The 15,596-nt window shown below is 37.0% G+C and overlaps 1 protein-coding gene across 1 annotated transcript in view; it reads left to right on the top strand.

Moving 5' to 3' along the window:
• Positions 1–1,704: 1,704 nt before the first annotated feature.
• The window catches only part of HCF136 (photosystem II stability/assembly factor, chloroplast (HCF136)), a 220,862-nt gene continuing 206,970 nt past the window's right edge, over positions 1,705–15,596 (top strand). Inside the window, exon 1 of the mRNA XM_089789355.1 lies at positions 1,705–2,111. Coding sequence (XP_089645481.1) covers positions 1,730–2,111 — 382 coding nt within the window. The 5' untranslated portion in view covers positions 1,705–1,729. The remainder of the gene's footprint in view (positions 2,112–15,596) is intronic.

Genomic DNA, 15,596 nt, shown 5'->3' on the forward strand with positions numbered 1-15,596 from the left:
GTGGAAAATGGGATGGTGGATGTCAATTAGATCGAGGGAACAAAAATCAATAAAATTTACTTTTATGAAAATTGACAAATCACATAAAAAGATTCTTCTATCAAAAACACAACCCAAAGATAATTACTGACCTGCAACTTGAATTGAAAGAAAAGTTGGAGGGATCAATTAAACTTGGGTTACTTGGTCTAGGCTAAGTTTTTTGGAAAAATATTCGTGGTGTCTTTGCTTGTTTTGAGTCATAGATTGTAGGTAAGATCCTACACTATCCAAAGCTGATCACAAATCCAACACCACTTGTTCCTGCACACAAAAAAAGGGACAAATTATTATGTATAAAGAGATTTCCCTTAATCAAACCCAACTTGAGTAATCAACCTTTCAATTGAAATGAAATATGCATGTATTGAAAATGTGCTAGTGTAAATCATATGCTACATTTGAAAATGAAATGTTTATACCTTCACGAATGGATTTGAAAGATGTTTGAATGTTATTGCAGTGTCTTGAATTATTTAGAATAATAAAGGACACCTTTTACAAGTGCCTATATCTAAAAATGCTCCTCAAATCTCCAATATTGTAATGCTTGAATCAATTCATATTGATATTTGTGGAGTTAAAGGAAGGATATTTTTGGATGGGTTAGGTCTCCTCTACTTGGCTTTTAGTAGGGAGAGGAGCTTTCTAGAATGGATAAAATTGCCTTAGATTCTTGAATTCTACCTTACGATGCTTGAGATAATGTGTGTATGAACACTTGGTTGGCTTCTTGATTGATTGATTGATTTCTTAGATCCCAAAATGAGGAGAGGTAGATTGCCTATAGATCTTTCTTGAGCATTTTCAAAGATCAAAACTTGAAGAGGGATGATGAGAATTTGGATTTACTATTTAACCATTGAGATCTACCCCCAATTCAATTTTTGAGGAAAATAAGGGACAAAGTTGGCTAGGGTAACTTAGCCCAAGACCAAGTCAGTTTTGGTGACCTGGTCCCACCAAAAAGCCTCCAAATTTGGTTTGGAGGTCCCAAATGGAGTAGGGATGCTAGAATGATAAGAAAAAATAGGTTTGGATGAAGCATAACAAACGAGGAATTCTAATTAAACTTAAATATGACTTGATTGAGCATCAATTTGTAGGTGAATACAATTTTAGGATGGTAAATGTGTTTTCTATGTGATGATGCATGATGCTAATGTCAATGATACATAAATAGGGTATTGGGCACCATCATTGGAATATGACCTATGAAAGATTTTACTATTAGAATTGGTTGTTGGTTGGGTTGATGTTTGAGCAACTCTTGGTTTATTTGGTGAGTGATTTGTAGAATTAGATATATTGACTAGTTGTATAGGTAATTCTTGTTGTTGTTGTTGTTGCTATTGTTATTATTGTAGATAGCTAGTACTAGAATTCAACTAGAATTGATCGCCTTACAAATTTTGTTGTTTCCATGCATGCTAGGGAGGTTTTTGGTGCTAATTTTATCTTTTACAACTCTCGAATGTGTACCCATTCTATAACAAGTACAATTGCTAATAAAATATGATTAATGGAATGGAATAATAGAAGTCTTGTTGGTAACTACGAAAGCAGACCAATCATTTCAAACTTCATTATAATCAAGTCGCTTGAATCCAATTATGCGCAAGCACGAGTACGCTCATAAATTATCGGAGCACCTCATCATAGTTCAAAGTAAGATAAGGTGGGAGCAGTGATGGCCGCAATGCAGATGGCAGGAGCATCCGCTCTTGCAAATGCCAATTTTCACAATGCAATTTACAAACCATCGGTAACAGGTTCGAGTATCAATCCAAAATTTAGTGGTTTCAGTAGGAAATATGTTAATGGGAAGCACAATTGCCTTGTCAGAGCCGCCATCGAAAAAGACCAACAAGAGGGACAAATAGGGAGGAGACAATGGTTAGCTGAGACTGTTGGAGCAGGTGTGACATTTTCATTGGCTTCTCTTTACCAAGGAATTGGAATTGCAAAGGCAGAGGATGTGGGTCTATCAGAGTGGGAGAAAGTGCCCCTTCCCATTAATCCAGGAGTTGTCCTCCTTGATATTGCTTTTGTTCCAGACGACCCCAACCACGGTTAGTTGTTCATGAATTCACGGGGCAATTTGTTGAAAACTTTAACAAAAATGCCTGCGGTCTGTTATTATTGAAATTACGGAATTATGCTTCAGATTAAAATTGTATTAGTAGCAACTTATATACAGCCTCAGCCATCAGGGTTGTACGCTTCAACAACTGGACAAAACATGTTCCTTTGTACATAACACTGGCACAAGGAAGATTTCACATACCAAAACAATTTCTTGCTTGACCGTGATCTAAAAATCATCTTTATCCTATTTTTAATCCTAACCATCTATCTTTATCATATTTTAGTCCTAAGCAATGTTAACGAAGAAAAATAAATCTATTTTCTTTCTGTTAGAAATATGTTGAATTGTGCTGAGAGTAAACTCATATTGTCACGGATAGTTTAATTCTAATCATCTATATTTATCGTATTTTAATCCTAAACAATGTTAAGAAAGAAAAATAAATTCATTTCTTTCTGTTAGAAATATGTTGAGTTGTGCTCAGAATAAACTTATATACTCACATAACTCCAATGTAGAGGCTAGGACCAGGATTCTATCCTCACACCGTCTGGACATTCTCTGATGACTGTGTCCTTGTTCCCATTGTTGTATCCACAGTTTGTGATCACTATATTCATATATAAATATAGCTGTACCGTTTGGTCACACATGCCCTGATTTGAATGGTGTCCTCATTTCCTCAGTAATTGAATCTCCACCTCAATGTCACCAAGTAAATTTGGAATAAGGATGCTGATTTTGTTGGTAATAGGCTAAACATTTTTTAAGGAATTGATGTTAGTAGTGTTTAGTAAGCTATTGTCACAAGCAGTGCTCGGGTCTCCATACAACCGTAGAATAAGAATAGTGTTGAATAATTTTGGCAATGGGAGTTTGTAGTATTCAATAAGCTATTTTTTATGGGTAGGCTGCAGACCCAAAGTATGCAGACACCTTTAGGCAATGGTAGTTCAAGTGATTTTTGTATTGGAGTGATTTTTGGAGAGAATGCATGCTAATTGTTCAACCCCGAAATGTGTGCCCCATTGCATGCCTCCACTTTGGAAAACATGTGCATGCAATGCTTTAGAAGCTTGTCTTGTCTCCCATGTATTGTGTATGTGGGCATAATCACATTCAACCTCCAGATGTTCATTCCAGCACTTGCTCCCTCTTTGGCAAAACATTTTGGTGCATATCATCCCTGCAAAGTCTCCGTCATCTCCTGATTATGATCAATGTAGGAATAATCAGGCAACCTTCAAATTTTTCTCCAATATTTACTTCCACTTTGAACAAAAATTGGTACATGTAATGCATTAAACGCCTACCTTGTTTTATAGTTATAATCAATGTGATGATAACACATTTCCAAGACTTGGACTAATCTTCAAAGAAACTTGTACTGGTATATGTGCTGTGTATTGTAAAAGGATTTTTGGAGTGATGTAAAGACCCTAGTCCTGGCTAATTGAATAAATTTACTTTTGCTAACATCCACTTCCTTACCTTATCAAAAGATTGTCATTTTAACAAACATTTGGCAAGCAACGCTAGCTATGAAAATTCTATTGATCCCTCAACAAATCAAAGGCTCAGAATATAAATGATTTCCTTGAGTTTTTTAAAGCAAAATAAATAGTTAATAACTGTAATTTCTGAGTACTGTAAATGATTGTAATCATCATACAGAAATGTTGTTGCCTTATTTTAAAGAAACTTCAGAATTACAATTGGAAGAGGGAAACCTGATATCAATTATCACAGGATCATAATGCTGCCATCAGCCCACATAAAACATATGTCTGCTGTCCAAATTGAAAGTCCAACTCTCAGTAAATGCTAGCCTTGAATGCAATACGCAAATCCTTACAACTCCAATGCAAGATGCCACCCCAAGCTGGTGTCAATTTCTCCAAATGCTGGTTCAAGCTCCTTGATCAGGCAGTGGCTCTAGAAATTCCCAGCGGCCACTCACAATTCCTTGTGATTTGCAGAAATAAAATCGCAGGTGCCAAGTAAAGATTGCCCAGCCTCTAATAACAATCGCCTAACCTCTGCAATTGTCTACCGATCTCTTAAGTCCAGATTTGCTGGTGATAATATGAACCACAGGCCCAAAAATACAAAATCTAGGCCAAGGAAAGATATCGCAGTCCTGTTTGTGTCAGACACAGGCTCTTCTAATGCTCATATGGCCCATGAATTGATTCAGATTCCCTGAAATACTAAATCGCAGGTACCAATAGAATAAGCCAATCAGCCTCCACATTCAATTAACTGGATACAACTATTACTGGCGCCTGAATAAATGAATCACTGCCTCCAGATTGCTATACGCCAGTATGCAATTCTCACAATGTGACCTCCATCCAATTCGCAGATTGGCAATTAGTTCACAGATAATTAACTGCATGAATTCCCAATTATCATCAGCAAGAACACTCTCCTAGACACAGGCAAACAGTAGGAGTAAAGTAGCAAATTATTATAGCAATAATTTGCACAACACTCAGAATTCTCAGAATTAAGAAACAAATCCCCCAGTCACAGAAAACACAGTTGGGAGATCTATCCAATGAAGCCACTATACATCAGCAGTGACTCCAAACAATCTTTAGAAACTCAGAGACCCTTTTACTTCAACAAGGGCTCACCATTCAGAACTCAGGAAAAAGCCACAAAGACACAAAAAGCAAATATATTTTCAAGTGTGCCTTTCCCAATGAAATGAGCTCTCATTTATAAGCTCTCATTGGCAGAAGTTTCCATAAAACTCCACTTCAGAAATCAAAGAAGTTTTCCAAAAGAACTCAAAACTAGAAACTTTCCAATTTGTTTTTTTAGAAATATCACTTAAAGTCATTATTATAATAATATAAACATTATTATAATAATGCAACTCGATGAATAATAACTAAATAAGAGCTCATGCAATTATTAACTCGATCAACTGTAGGTGACGACCAACTGCCAAGCCATCCACTGTGCTGCTGAAAATAGCAACTACTAAAAATAGTAAATCCATAATTGAGACCCCCAAAATGCCCTGTTAGCTCATGAGGGTCGCTATGGTGAACTGACTTGGCCAACTGCAGGAACTTGCTAAAAATGGGGACATTACAAGTGACACTTAGTCTTGTTGGGTGGATATTTTGCAACCGACAGTTTTGAGTAAAAATTCAGTCGCAAAATAGGATGACCAGCCACAGCGTGTGAGACCGAGTCTTTCCTACCTTAAAGGGAAAGCTCCCCCTTCTCACCGTTCTTTGGATCAACTCAAGGTAAGCAAGAAGTCGAGAGATCTCAAACAAGGTGTTACTAATATCCTTTCTTCTTAACTTTCAAGAAAGGATCCACTTACTCGTAGAACGAATAATGGGCAAAGTAAATCTCTAACTACACTTCTATCAAGAGCTGGAAACAGTGATACCGATAAATCTTCACTAACTCAAAGGCTAGCTAAAACATACCGGTTTGGCTCTAAGTCCGGTCGTACTTTTATATGGTAAAAGTTTTACAATTAGGGTACAAAGACTCCTAAAAGTAAGAACAATCTAACTATTTTGCGAATTAAGATGAAAATACAAGCCACAGACAAAGCTTCTAGCTATAGATTTTCACAATTGTTCCTGGTCAAAGCTCGGGCTTCAATTGTTTCTTAACTCTCTATGCTCTTTTATTGAACACACAATAATAACATGAATCAAGACCATAGACACAAATTATAGTCAAAGCTTTTAATTTGTTCTATCACAATCGCTTCTAGTCAAAGCTTCGAATCCAATTGCTTCTTTTATTCACTTTTTTCCTAAATTCGTATTACACAATCAAAGTTATGCTTGCACAAATGTGGCAGAGTTTTCTTGCATACAATAAAAGATAATTTTTACAATGAGGGGGCACTCCTTTATATAGGCAAAGAAGTTGAGAAAAAGGGGGAGGAAAAAGTGGGAGCAACTCAACCAACTTTGACCAAGTCTAATTACAGAAACTAAATGGTTACATGCAACTGCACATGCAACTCGCATTGCATCTTTTACATACACATGTAACTCGCATTACATGTAATTACACTTTTTCATGTAATGCATCTTCTCCAACTACAAACATGAAAGAAGAAGAAAGAAGACGGAAGAGAAAAGAACAATTCTGAAAGGCCTTGTACTTGATGATGCAGTCCTAGATGATAACAAGATTGGAAGTTCCTGTATCTTGTACTACTGAATTCATGTTGATAACCATAGTGTTGCGTCTTTTGACAACCTCTAGCTCTCTTTGATGAATTGTCCATTATCATGTGGAAACTTTATGTGATCCATCTTTTCTCACTCAAGTTGTCGTGAATTCTCCTTTGTAGATCAGCACAAACTGGAGTCTTTGACACTTTGAAAACCTTCTTGATGATGTTCGGATGTACACTCGGAACAACTTTCCATCAGCACCTTTAACTCTTTTTTATTTTTTTGAAGTAAAGTGCTTGGCGCATGGGAATGCGTGTAAATGGAGATTGCTGATTTTCAAAAAGTGACTTGGGCTTTCAAGATGTCGTTGCACGGAAAATGGATTACATGTAAATGCAACATGTAAGAAGGTGGAGGGTGAAATGAGATGCAAGTGTGAGTGAAAGATATGCTTTACATGCATATGCGGATGAAGGCTAAGATGGAAAGCATGGAAAGATACGAAAACATGTATTTGCTCATGGAGGTGCGAATGCATATGGAGAGGAGAAAATGACATCTTTTTGACTTTACAAAAAGTGACTTTTAGTCAAAATTGGACCTTTTGGATGCAATTACATGTAAGGCATTTCGTGAAATCGTGTCGTGCGAATGAAAGCGAAAAATGAGATGGATGAAAATGGAAACGGAAAATGGGATTACATGCATATGCGGATGGCGAATGGGATGAAAAACATGTAATCGCATTTGTTGGATGAAATGTAAGATGTAATGACATGGAAACAAAATGTGAAAAAAAATGAAATGATAATGCTTTCGCATGTAATGAAGGAAAAACAAGTTTTTGGGAAAAAACTTGCAACTTGTCCAAAATGGAGAAAAACCGGCAACAAGCACACAAAACCAAAACAAAAGAAAAACATACCTTTGAAAACAACTCAAAACATGCCAAGATGCAATGCACTCCAAAGATGAAATTCGAATTTGGAACTTGGGGAAGAACCAAAAACATCAAAATGAAGGAAAATTTCATATTTAAAGGAAAAATGCACTTTTCATGGCATATATATTGACAAATGGGCAATTTCAAGCTAAAATATGCATGGAAATAGTAAGATTAGCACAAATTAAATAGCAAGAAAGAAAGAGTCCACTTGTATGAAGATTAAATGCCAAAAATGAAGGAGAAAGAGCCAAAATAGCAAGTTTTGTAGACTTAAGACAAATTCTCCCTTAAATCCAGATTTTCAAACAATCTTTTGACTTTTTCTGCACTTGAATGTAATGGACATTCAATGGTCGGATTTGACATGAAAGTGCCAAATAAATGGTCTCCAAAAACAATATCATGCATTTAAAACTCAAAAACAATCCCTTTTGATTAAATGTATGGGTTGAAAATGCAATTTTTTGAGTTTTTTGAACAAAAATATGACATTTTTATTTAAAAATCTGCGCCGTTTTTGCAAAAACGTGACTAAAAAATGCATATTTTAAAGTCATTTTTGACTTGTGAATGCAAAAACGACTTCCCCAAATGCATATACATGGATCAAAATGCAAAAAAGTGACTTCAAAATGCATAAAAGTGGATTAAAACCCCAATTTTCCGGGCATTCTAAGCAAAAACATGTTTCTCCAAGCAAAAAAACATGATCTTCAAAGTAAAGTATTTTGATGATTTAATACCAAAATAATGATCCTCAACCAATGTAATCAAGTAAAAAGGTAAAAACGACTTGATCTCATGCAAAAACGTGATCAAACTTGGCAGATTTATAAATTTTTATGCAAAAAACGTGCCCTAGCTTAAGAGTTTCAAACACGTTTTTGGGTGCAATAACTTGATTTTTGATGAGGGCAAAATGATCACCTCTCCAAAACATGATGAATGCAACTGATTTCATTCAAATCCATGGAGAAAATCAAAAGTTATGATAAAAATAGGAGGTTTTTGGAGCAAGAACATGTTTTCTTCACATAATAAGACATTTTTATGTTCATTACATATTTTAAAACATGTTGAAAGGCAAAAGAGGACCTTTTTGAGTCCAATGCATGTTTTAAAATATGTCTTGAGATATAATCTCACTTTTTGAAGCCCATTGCATATTTTAAAATGTGCAAGTCTCCAAAATCTCACTTTTTGGAGTCACTTACATATTTTATAAACATATCTCACCTTTTTCATGCACAAGCATGAAAACTCAATTTTTCATGTCATTGCATTAAAAAGGTCCAGTTTTACAAGCTTTTGATGTAATGGCATGAAGAGTATCCACAAAGTGAATTTTTATATGCATTAGCATGAAAAGTTTCCACTTTTTATAGTTTTTTACATGCATATGCACATAAAAAGTCCACTTTTAGGCTTTTAAGTTATGCATTTCACTTATTTTTATAAAAATGTCAACAATATGAGTCAAAAATAATATTTATGCATTATATTAATCAATATAAGTCATAAACATTAAGTTAAAGTGAAATTTATATAAGTTTTTGATTTAAAAATAAAAAATTTAAAAAGTAACTATATAGTTCTATAGTCACTTTAAGTGAAAAATTAAAAAGTAACTCAACTTAAAATTATAACATAAAGTGCACTATAGTCACTTTACGTTATAAATTTAAATGAAAAGTAACTTTAAAACATAACAAAAAGTGAATAAAATGTTATATTTTCAAAAAGTGAATGTCAAAATGAAAATATAACATCATTTTTTTAATTCGTGCTGTTGCACCTAAAATGTCCACTTTTGAGGCACTAAAATGACCATATCTCTTGATTGACAACTCCGATTGACCTCTAGGTTGGACCGAATCGAAGGGGAAAATGAAAGGCATAACATGAGCAAAACCAAAGGACTAAAAACAAACAAACGCAAACTCAAAAGCAAAAATAAAGAACTTTGAAGGCTTCAAAAATCAAGCAAAGGCTCGACAGAAAGCAAAACGAAAAAGACTTGACGAAGGCCTTTAGTAAAAGGATTCATTGTATCAATTGGTATCGATTGGTTAATCAATACTAACCAATTAAATAATGAAATAAACTCAGAGAAATGCGAAACTAATTTGAAAAAGTTTCGTATTGTTACCTACATTTGGTGGTGACAAAATGCAAGACAACAAGTCTTATTATCTCAGCCATCAAATCCTAAAGTTCATAGTTCACAAATGATTTTTAGGGGAGTAGTTTAGAATCACCAGCCTAAACTTGGAATCCTCAACTTTACAATTCACAGCTGAATGTTTGCTGCTTCATTTCCAGATTCTCTTTGCATTCAATTGGAGACTCAAACAATAATTTAGTATTTCCTTTCCCATCACATTTTCAATGAGAATGAACCAGTTGTTTCAGCTTCTGGTGAAGGTGATTGGTTTTCTACTTTTGAGAAGGAGACATCAGCGTATTAGGAAGTTATTTTGGGTGTTCTTTTATGTTGGGGATTTAATCCTATACTGGATTCTACCAGTAGGCTAGTAATAAGAGAAATAAGACTCAAGTATTTAGAAAGACGTTCAGCAATAGTTTATCTATTCTTGGTATACATCCACAAAATTACATACAAGATTTCAAGATCTATGTGGGGAAACATTTTGGGAGGAAATCCACCCCTAAGAGATGTTCAAAGTTATAATACTTCTGAACCAAACCAGATTTGATATAACAAGGTCTTTTATAGAGTCTCAATCTATTGCATACTCTTTTGCAATCACTCTAAAATTTCACACCAACAATGTACAAATTATTTTATCCTTTGAGTCTGCACAGCCTTCTCTCTCTCTCTCTCTTTCTCACCTCAACACATTCACATGAAGCAATCCACATAGATGCATTTGTAGAATACCAACCGAATATCAACTATCTAATTGTCCAACTAGCCCATGGAATATGAAGAGTCATGCAACTGTAGTCTGTCCATACCAAACATCAATGTACCCCACTTACTGACAACACTTACTACCCCGTTATAGAATTTACTGACAACACTTACTACCCTGTGTGATGTCCACATGGATAATCACCTTGTATACCTTGCCACTGCTACAAATTATGAGTCAATAGTTACAATCTTTACACTTTTGTTATTAGTATGCTTCCAGAATAGCCATTTTTTTGCTTGTGGTAGCACATACAAATGTTACATCAATTCTAACTACTTGTGATACCTTAGAACACTTTCTTGAATATGACTGTGGCCTTGGATTGCATGTCATGAACTCTAGCTTTGCTGCAAGTGCACTTGCATTGCCATTGATGCATCCAATAACTCTACTACTTTATTCTTTTAGACGTCTTGTGGTTGCTAGCACAATGTACCCCACATAGGAACCAGCATGTATGATGTCCGCAACACTTTTACCATCATTATAACATGTAAATCACCATGCCTGCAATACCACATCTAAAAGCTGATCATAGTTCACCACAATCAAGTATGTTGACAACTTCTAAATAAGGGATTCTCTCAAGGTGAATATCACACAAATCCTAGCATTCTTCCACTTGATATTTATTGTAGGATGAGGTGCGGTATTGTCATGTCCCCTTTTTAGCGACACAATTCCTACAGTAGATTTGCCTATCATTGACTCTCGTAGGCAAATGATTTTGGAGAGAGAGTCATCTCGTTGCCAGAAGATTGCATTTTGCTACATCCAGTAAATGGGGCCTACATGTTCTAATGATGAATTAAGATTGCACTTTTAATTTAATAAAGTTATTTAATTTTTTTTTATAAAGTTATTTGATAATAAAAGTGCATTATAATAAGATATTATAAAAGACGATTCTGGAAGCTTCCAGTGACTTCTCAAAAAGTGAATAAATAGAGGACAAGAGGCACCCATTTGCACAAGCGGTTTTGTGGATTCGACTTCTAATTCAGTTGGAGCAATTTGTAGTCATTTGGTCTGCCAATTCTCAAATTATCTTTGGGAACGATAACTCCCATTGATAAGCAATTTTGAGGGTGTGGAATATCATCCGAATCATTGCAAAAACTGGGGGTGACGTTACTGTCATTCCATCAGGACGGAAATCTGTGGCCTAAGGCCAAGTTGGAAACTTTTGCATTTTTATTGTCTGGAGACGAGTTAATTGCCATCCACCGAATCATTAAAAAAACTGGTGAAATTTGGGTCAGGGCTAAGATGGTCTGCTACACCAGATTGAGCGATTTATATAAATGAGCCGGCAGCTACTTCAGGAATCCAATTTCAACTAAGTCTGGGAACCCATTGTTTTCGGCAAATTTCCAAGGGTAAACAGCATGTAGAGACACACTAACCACAAGTGCTTCCAATCAGGCATTTCTCCATTCGGGCGGCATACTGCAACTTCATAGCTCGGCTACCGCTCCAATATTGGGAAATTCCTCAGCAATTGCATACACTGCCTTGGCAGCAGTAACAATAACACTTCCATCAGTCTGGGCGGCCGATAAGAAGGTTACGAAAAAGAATATATAAATCGCAGTAGTAATCGGATCAACCCAGATTTGTGGGTTCCAACTGCAATACGGTGGGAGTTCAGGTCAGTCGACTTTTCAATTAAAGTAAAGCTCTGTGTAGCAACTTGGAATGAATTTCCAGATTGGGAAAAGCAGAAACGCATCCATCAGCAGCATTACAATCAGGCGGAATCCATAGAAGCAAGGAATCTCAGGTTTTTGATATTGTTTCCATTATTAAGTGCATTCAGACATTATTATGCATTGTTATAAATTCAGTATCGAAATTGAGCAAATACTGTTGATATTATCATTGCAACTGCTAGTGAATTGACTGAGACATTTTTTTTAATAGTTTGGCAAATTTATAGAATATTATCTTAATAGTACAGTTTCAGATTACAAAATAAATGTTTAACGCACTGTCTCAGCTTGAGCATTGGTTTTTAGTGACTTTAATAGTTAGGATCATTACAGTGGTATCAGAGCCATTGACCTGCCATCCTGTTGGGTAGAACATCTTATGCAACCTTATTTCAGATATTATATTCGCAGGAGAGCAACACTTAAGGGCGAACATAAATTCAGAGATATGGGTGAGAGACAATCACAGAGTCCACCTAGATTTCCCATAGTTGATGACGATGAGACTAGAGAGTTTTACAGAATTATGACTACCGGACAGCAAGAAATAGCCCAGTCACTACAAGCATTGACTACTATAATGGAGAGAGTTGTTCAGCCCAGGATTCAGGAACAAGTTAGAGGAACACCTGATCATGATAATAGAAGTGTGGCAGGCTCACAGGGTGCTCCTAGGCATAGATCATGGACAGCAAATAGGCCTACCCGTCCCACCTTCCTAAGGGAGGAGGCTCAGGAGATAGGAGAAGATGATTTGCCGGATGATTTTCAGGATGATCTCAGAGCTGCTACTGCAGAATGGCAGGCATTACCACCACATATGCGTGAACTATTGAACTTTGATCGCTATCTGAACCAAAGGAGAGAGCATATGAGGAGTAGCCGTCAGAATAGGAGGTCTAGAGGAGGTCATGATAGTGAGTTGCAGCGAGCTGCTAGCAAACTCACTTTACCATCTTTCGATGGTAGTGGTCAGATGATAGCACAGGCATGGATTCATAAGTTGGACACCTTCCTAGCATTAAGGCCTATGTCTAAAATAGATGCCATCAGGTACGCCACCTTGCATTTGGAAGGCGCAGCTCATGATTGGTGGTCACATGGGATGGTTACTTTGCAGCACAATCAGGTAACATCTTACTAGGACTTTGTGGATAGATTGGTTGAGCGTTTTGATAAAAAGGATCCGGAGATTTATTTTCGCGACCTCGCATAGTTAAGACAGTCAGGCAATTTGGAGGTTTATATTAGTGAATTTCACAGGTTGTCAGTTATGGTACAGGATGTGTCCGAGAGACGGTTGGTTATCTTATTCACAGAAGGATTGTCCGAACCCCTTAAGGGGTGGATTAAGGCATTTGATCCACCAACATTTCAGGAGGCCATGAGGAAAACACGGAGTATGGAGCGTACAACACCTTCTAGCAGGTTCACTTCCAAGAGTACTACTTCTTTCAGAGACAATAAGAAGTTTGATAAGAATAAAGGGAAGAGTATTGATACCAAAGGAAAATCTACTACACCCCTAGATGTAGAAGCATTAAACGACTTGCGCAGGAAGAAACTATGCTTTTATTGCAAAGGCCCATATGACAAGGACCATGATTGTCCTTTGAGACTTAAGGGAAAGGCCAATAGAGTTATGTGGGCATATTATGAAGGATCAGATTCTGACAGTACGGCAAATGAGGATGATCACAGTTGTTCAGAACCTAAAGAAGAAACAGGAAATTCAGAGCAAAAGGAGGAAACTGAGTTACATTTACAGCAGGGATGTTTGTCTAGTATTCAGCAGGAGGGATCTCTTAGGTTATGTGGTGTTCTAGCAGGACAGAAGGTGATCACATTGGTTGATACAGGTGCTACACACAACTTCATTGATGCACGTCTGGTTGAGTGCCGTGGAATTAAGATAGAGGAGTTTGAGGGTCTCCGAGTACAGGTTGCCGATGGATACACTCTTAAGTGTAATAGAATGGTTAGAGACATGCCTTTACGTCTGAATAATTATGAGTTTAAAGCAGATTACCATGTGGTCAATATGGGCGACTTGGATATCGTTTTGGGTATGACATGGTTACGTTTATTGGGTGAAGTCACTTTCCGCCTCAAGGACATGGAGATCAAGTTTGAGGTAGATGGGAAGCAACATGTGTTGAGAGCTATCAGGAATAGTGACATCCGAACCATTTCTCTCAGGCGATTGGAAAGATTGGTGAGGCATAATGATATTGAATGGGCAGCCATGTGTACTCTCATGCCCACAAAGGAGGAACAACAAAAGACAGAATATCATCCAGACATCCAGATATTGAGAGAAAAGTATAGTAAGGTATTCAGCGATATTCCACCTGGTACACCACCTGATAGAGGGATTGAGCATATCATCGAATTAGAAGAGGGTGCTAAACTAGTTATGATTACTCCATACAGGCATCCAAAGAGGCTCAAAGATGAAATAGAAAAAACCATCAAGGAGCTTCTCGCAATGGGACACATTAGACCTAGTAAGTCTCCTTTTGCTTCTTCAGTAGTTTTGGTAAAGAAGAAAGATGGTTCTCTTCGGATGTGCATTGATTACAGAGTGCTGAATAAGAAAACCATTAAGAATAGATATCCTATTCCACGGATTGATGAGCTGATAGATGAACTACATGGGGCATGCTACTTTAGTAAGATAGACTTGAGATCCGGTTACCACCAGATTAGAGTCAGAGAACAGGACATAGAGAAGACTGCCTTCAGATGTCATTGTGGGCACTTTGAGATTGTAGTGATGCCATTCGGGTTGACCAATGCACTAGCTACTTTCCAGTCCACCATGAATAAGGTCTTCCATCATCAGCTGAGGAAGTTTGTATTGGTTTTCTTTGATGATATCTTGGTATACAGTCGGACATGGCATGAGCATATGGAGCATTTAGAGACAGTACTGAATACCTTGCAGGCAGAGTCCTTGTATGCCAAAGAGTCCAAATGTGATTTGGGCATGACCTAGTTATTATACTTAGGTCATATTATCAGTAGAGAAGGAGTATGGATGGATCCTGATAAGATTCGTGCTATTGTGGAGTGGCCTATTCCTGAGAACCTGACCCAGGTGAGAGGATTCCTTGGTTTATGTGGCTTCTATCGCAGATTTGTTTGTGGATATTTGCGACATGCGGCTCCTATAACAGATTTGCTAAAGAAGGGAGCTTTTGTTTGGACAGCAAAGGCACAGGCTTGTTTTGACAGATTTAAGGAGATCATGACTTCATGTTCGGTACTAGCATTGCTTGATTTCTCGAAGCCATTTGAACTCTAGTGTGATGCCTCAGGAGATGGTATTGGGGCTGTTTTGATGTAGGACAAACACCCTATTGCATATGAGAGCAGGAAACTCCGTGGGCTAGAAAGATCATTCAACATTTACGATAAGGAGATGTTAGCTATCATGCACGCATTAGCTAAATTCAGGCAGTATCTAGTAGGTGGTAAGTTTTGTATAAAAACTGACCACAATAGTTTGAGACATTTCCTTGGTAGCAGACGACTTGTCACGCAGGCCACATCTTAGTGCGATGGTTGAGATCTCTGAGGATTGGAAGCATTTGATTGTCGCAGGATATGCTAGAGACTCTTGGGCATCTGGGATAGTTGATGGGACAATTGTTGATACCAGGTATTCACTTGTGGATGACTTGATTATTTACAAGAGCAGGA

Source organism: Cupressus sempervirens, chromosome 6 (assembly GCF_028749045.1).
Source record: "Cupressus sempervirens isolate cs-2001-9-10 chromosome 6, ASM2874904v1, whole genome shotgun sequence".
In the NCBI taxonomy this organism is placed as follows: Eukaryota; Viridiplantae; Streptophyta; class Pinopsida; order Cupressales; family Cupressaceae; genus Cupressus; species Cupressus sempervirens.